The following is a 6,000-nucleotide window of genomic DNA, read 5'->3' as shown; positions in this document are numbered from 1 at the left end:
TTAAAAAAAAAAACTATAGGGTATTAGTCCTGATCAAACTGAAGAACTCTCCCTAGTTAACGAAAATACCGAAAGGTGAACCTTTAGAGAGTAGGGACTGCTTGAAGTTGAATGGAGATCATGAATAGAGGTGGCTGAACTTGAATTTGCCTTCAAACATTGTCCCCCTTAAAAAAAAGAAATCTTGGCAATTCGGGAAACTTATTTAGTTTGGTCTTTTAATTGGGAAGAGAAGAGGAGACAGCGAGAAGGGAGAGGTGGAAGGAGGAGAGGAGAGGAGAGGAAATGGTGAGGAGAGGGAAGAGGATAAGAGGGACAGGGAGAGGAGAGAGCAGTTTCACAGAGACCATAGGTGCGGTTGCCTCTCTCTCACTAGCTGCTCCTTGGAGAAACCTGGGGGTGGAAAACGGGAGAGAGAAGAGACGTTCCTTCCTGGTTTAAAGTTTCCACTGGCAGGAGGTTGAGCAACTGCGAAGGGTGCCGTAGCAGTGGCAGCCACCAAAACAAGCCGAGCCCATAAACAAAGCCACGTGTCCTCCCAGGCCGGGAGGCAGGGCTAAAAGGCAGGCAGCTCTTCCGGCAACAAAGAGCAGCGGCCAGCGGGCCCGGGATAAATACTGCGGCCGCAGCGTCCGAGCCAGACTCCCCGCAAGGAGCCGCGGACACCAAAGCGCCCTCTCTCCTCCTTCGCCCCTGCTGCCCCGACCTCCCGGGAGCCCCCCACGCCAAGAGCGTGCAGCTTTCTCCGGACCCCAGCCCCGGAATACACCGCTTACTTTTCCTTCTTCCTTCTACGCCCCCTGCGCCCCCCGTCCAGCCCGACCCAACGCATCCCCTAGCGCCTAGCAGGTCTGCAGCATCCTGCGGTGCCCCCGGCCCGAGGAGTCTCCAAGCGCCGCGCGCTCTGCGGGCCGCCGGGCAAGGCCGGGTGCATCCCCGTCCCGTTTAGTCGCGTCTAGCCCCGTGCAGTCCTCCCAGCCGCCGCCGCTCCCCGGCACCATGCCATTCCTCGGCCAGGACTGGCGGTCCCCGGGGCAGAACTGGGTGAAGACCGCGGACGGCTGGAAGCGGTTCCTGGATGAGAAAAGTGGTGGCTTCGTGAGCGACATCAACAGGTGAGGGGAATTCCTCTTCTCCAGCCTCCCTGCTTCTTCCTCGTCTCCTACCCCATCCTGCCCTGTCCTGTCTGGTCCCATCCTGTGCCGCGCTATCCAGACGGAGCCCACCCAGAGCCGTCTGTTGCAAGTGCTCTCGCTTTCCCCGGGGGTGCCCATCTCCAGAATCCAAACCCGGATGAGAGCTGGGGGGAGGACGGTAACGAACCTGGCACGGAAAAACTGGAGGTGGGCTGGGAGAGCGGGGACGCGACGCAAAAACGCGGGGGGTACTTAGCTGAGCTTTGGACAAGTTTTTGCAAAGAACTTGTAAAGTTGGAGAGGAGAAGGGTGTTTTGAGAGTCATCTGTGCCCCAAGAAAGATAACGAGATAATCATAAAGACGGCATTTTTTGCTTAAAGGGCTTGGCTCTCATGATCTGAGAAGCTGGTTTAGAAGAAGCGCAGGTTTTGTCTATTTGAGGTTTCAAGGCTTAGATAGCCGCCGCAGGCGGCTTGGCAGTGCTCTGCGATCTAAAGTTCTCTGGCCTCAAATCCCCAGAGACGCTGAGACACCTCGCCCAGGTACCCTGGGCTGGCCTGTGCGGAGCGCCCAGGTCCCGTCTCTTCTCTAAACCTTTCTGCTCCCGGGTGCGAAGTAGGAGAAGGGGGAGTGAGAAGAGAGCGGGAAGCCAGGAAGTAGCCTCCAGCCTCGAGGATGAAATTTGGAATGGCCAGCTGGTCCTACGGGAAGGGATGCTCTTAAAGGGCCTTGCTTGTAAAGCAGGGAGTGATAGGAGGGAGGGGGCAGTATTTGCACCTGCTAACTCAGTTTCCAACTTCTATTTGTTTAATGTCTCGATGAGTCCATTTGTAAGAGTGAAAAAGCCCACCAATCTTCTGTAAACCTTCTGTCACATTCTAAGTTCACACCTCATTTGCTTTGAGGAGAAAAATCAGCCACCTGTTTTCTGCTTGTTATATGACCTTGTTATACTAGTAACCAGAAGTCATTCAAATACCAACTTTTCCTCACCACGTGTGAAGTGTAGGTAGTGAAGGCTCCCCATCTTACAGATGAAGAAATGGGTGCACAGAGAAGTGAAGTGACTTTTCTCAGGGTCATATAGCTATCTAGAACTAGGACTTAATCCCAGATAATCAAACTTTGAAGTCCAGGGGCTACCCTGCTGTTAGAGTTAATAAAAAAAGATCATAAGATCTTAGATTTCCAGCAGGAAAGGATTTTAGAAACCATCCTATCTTTCTGAAGGACTGAGACCCTGGATCTATGATTTCACCAGGTAGGGAATAGCCAGTATGTATATTCCTAGCATCAATGACTATCTGCCACTCATCAGTCATTTTATAGTCTTGGAAAGTTCCTGGTTCACTAAAAGGTTCAAGTGACTTGTCCACGATCACAAAGACAGTATAAGTCACAGGCAAGTCTTCAATTCAAGGCAGACCTGATTTCAAGGCTGGTCCTTCCTCCAAGGATTGCCATGTTGAGGAAACTAAGCCCCAGAGAAGGAATGATTTAGCCTTAGATCATACAGGTAGTAATGTGGACTGGAAGTCCTGAGCCTCAGTGGAATTTTCTCATAACCCATTCCATTGAAATGAAGGGGAAAAGGGGATTGGAATTGGGTCTGTTGTCTGTGAAGAAGTGTGGACACGGTACTGCTTTATGATCTCCAAGGAACTCTGCAACTCTTAAATTCTTTGATTCTCTTTTCATCTTCCTTTCAGATTGGTTGTGAGGATAAAATGAGATATTTGCAAAGTGCTCTGAAACCCTTAAATTGATATATAGATACTATCATTATTATTGTCATTTCTGTTTGCACTTATGTTCAGCATCTTCAGTCCCTTGCATCAGTGGAAATGGGGAGTTTTGTCTCTGAGCCAGGTTTCTAATTATCCAAGCCTTTGAAATGGTTGTTTTGGATGAGTGCTTGGCACCCAATCCTAAGAAAACTATCAGCAAAATGTGGTTATTTTGAAGGCTTAACCTCCAGAGCCCCTCATCTGTTTGTTGTTTGTAACAGATCAACCTTTCTTTGTCTTGCAATAAAGAAGGACAAGTTATTTAATCTCTGGGGTTATTCTAATAGATTGAGAGGCACAAACTATATTGATTTTTTATTTTAAGAAAATACATGGGAGCAGTCATGAAGGGAGTCTACTTGGGAGTACTATTAAGAAATCTCTTGTTTATAAAAGATCCGATAACAATTTAATTACAAGGAAAACTATCCTATCTGGTGTCCTCTTTCTCTGATGTCAAAGTCCATTTTATAGGAACTCAAGTTACAAAATGTGTGTTCTGTCTTTTTTTTTTCCTAATTAGATGCTTCTCTCTTGCCCAAGGAACTTTCTCTTTGTCCACTATTTTAACACTTGCTACATTTCTGAGCCATGTGTAAATTGACTTTTCTAGAAGAGTAGAACATTCTTCAAATGGTACCCTCTGGGTTCCTCATCTCGCTAAACAGACTTCTCTGCATATCCCTATCCTTCAGCAGGGAGAAGGCTATTAAGTTCACCTGTATTTGTATTAGTGTATTAGGTAGGTTTCTCTGATTGAATTGCCCCCGAGTGAAACCTCTCCAGTTTTCCTCCACCTCCACCCCCTGTGGTTCTTGTGAATGCTCTTACTGTGTCTCATCTAGAAGATAAGTTGGTATCAGTCTCCCTTAGAAAACAGTAAGTGCTTCTCTCCTATTGGTGTGGAAGAGCCTGAAGGGAGTTTCAGTTTACCAGAAAAGCTCAGATCCAGGGCAGGATCAAATGATCTTTTGGTCACCTTAAGCCCACTTTGTTCTTACCCATCCCTTCCATGACCGTAACCTTTCCTTGGCCTGTGGGAGCCTGATTATGACAGCAGAAGGTGATCCAGTGACCCTGCTGAAGGTCCTTGTATGAGTCAGACAGAGCCTGGGATCTTTTTGGTAGCCCTAAAGCAGCTGGCTGTTAGCACTTTGGTGTTTGTTTTTAGTTCTTTTTTTATTTTCCATCTGTAAACAACTCCAGTCCTCCCTGTACAGAATGCAAAGACTGCCAGCCTCTTAAAGGCATATTTGGCCTTCAGGGGCTGGGCTTTGGAATCTCAAATGTCCCCACTGTTTTCAGGGCACTACTGACTGAGTTATCTATGATGTCAGATTTGGGCTTGGTGCCTGGGCAGGTGATAGCTGCCTCCAGCTCCTGTAGAGAGGAAACAGAAGGTAATCCCTTAAAAAAAAAAAAAAAAAAAAAAAAAAAAAAAAAAAAAAAAAAAAAAACTATTTGTGGGTTGAAGGTGACACAAAAGCCCTGCATACTTCCCTAATTCCACTTAAATTTTTGATGAGCAGCTGAAGCAAGAGACCGTGCACAGTTGATTGGTAACAGTGCAGATTTTTTGGACTCCAGTCAAACATTCTGACATCGTTCCAGGGGCCCAGTCTCACTCCAACAGCCAACTGCCAGTCAGTCAACTTACAAGCAGTTTGGTGTGGTGGAAAGCACACTGAATTTGGAGTCAGAGAACTTGGGAGATGGTTGTACTGACACATAGGGTGGTCTTCAGGAATAGATAAGTCAGTGGACCAGAAGAACCCTCTTACCCGGAATAAGAAGGGATTTGACCCTTTTCTGGACATGTGACATTATTTGAGCATAAGGAAGGAAAATTAGAGGGCATTAGAACCAGCCATCTCAATTTACAGTTAAGGAAGCTGAATCTCAGAGGGGTGAAGTCACATGCAGGTAGAAAATGTCAGCTTATCTTCAAATATAGATTCCTTGACTCCAAATACAGTGGTTTTTCCCCTTACTAAAATGCTTTACATCACTAAACAAATCTGCACCTCAGTTTCCTCACCTGTGATATGGGGGTAATAATACTGGGTTGAACGTACCTCATAAAGTTGTTGAGAGAAGCACATTTTATAAATGTGAGTTGCTATCACATCTTTGTATCAGTTATGTGCCTGATACTGTATCGGGTCTTACTTAGTGAGAGATATATAAGAGATGAAAGTAACATGGTTCTTTGCCTACGCTGCCCATACTAGGGATACTATAGATAACCAAGCGACTTTTATCTCTTTCCATTTCTTCAGTTTAATAATTGTTAGATTGATTAAATTAAATTCTTCTGTGATCTTTGCCTTGGTTTTTTTTTTTTTTGTTTTTGTTTTTGTTTTTGTATTGTTGTTGTTTGGTTTAGTTTGGTTTGAATTTTTTGGCTTTTAAGAGTCAACTGGGCAGCATGGTGGGATTTGTATAAATTTGTCAATAGTTTTAGGTTGCTTAGTGGAGTTAAGTTTCATTGGTTATAGCCCGATCTGGACAATTACATATCTATGTACATTTTAAAATCACACTGGGAGTTTCTAAAATGGTAAAGAAAATAGACAAAGAAAAAATAGGGTTTTCACTGTTTTTCTCCCCTCTTACTGATCTCCCTTTGCTTTTATAGCCATAATAAACTCATCTTGACATCTTTCCTACTTTTTCCCCAAGTCTCTCCCCATCATGTTAAAAAAAAAAGAAGAAGAAAAACAAACAAACAAACAACAACAACAAAAAAAAAAAAAAAAAAAAAAAAAACAAAAAAAAAACACTGCCCTTATTCTAGGTCACTGCCCATAAAGATTGGGATTAACTAGTGCCCACAGCTAGCAGTAAAATAGCCACCAAGTCTGCCGTGCCTTCATTTGCAGTTTATGGAGAAAGAAGCCTTAGACAATAGTTCTGCTGATTTTAGATTTTGGAAAGACAAATAAAAATACTGTGGTTCTGTAAGCATGGTGGCTTTTCTTGGGGGAGGGGGGAGGGAAATCCTTTTGTAATTTTCCATTGGCTTTCAATTTGCCTGAAACAGACATAATTGAACTCTTAAAATAGAATGGAGCTG

The 6,000-nt window shown here is 44.9% G+C and overlaps 1 protein-coding gene across 1 annotated transcript in view; it reads left to right on the top strand.

The window, feature by feature from the left end:
* Window positions 1-572: 572 nt before the first annotated feature.
* FBXO32 (F-box protein 32) overlaps window positions 573-6,000 on the top strand; it is a 41,989-nt gene continuing 36,561 nt past the window's right edge. The window contains exon 1 of the mRNA XM_003760359.4: window positions 573-1,115. Coding sequence (XP_003760407.1) covers window positions 1,000-1,115 — 116 coding nt within the window. The 5' untranslated portion in view covers window positions 573-999. The remainder of the gene's footprint in view (window positions 1,116-6,000) is intronic.

Source organism: Sarcophilus harrisii, chromosome 1, assembly GCF_902635505.1.
Source record: "Sarcophilus harrisii chromosome 1, mSarHar1.11, whole genome shotgun sequence".
NCBI lineage: Eukaryota > Metazoa > Chordata > Mammalia > Dasyuromorphia > Dasyuridae > Sarcophilus > Sarcophilus harrisii.
This window is presented reverse-complemented; position numbering and strand designations above follow the sequence as displayed.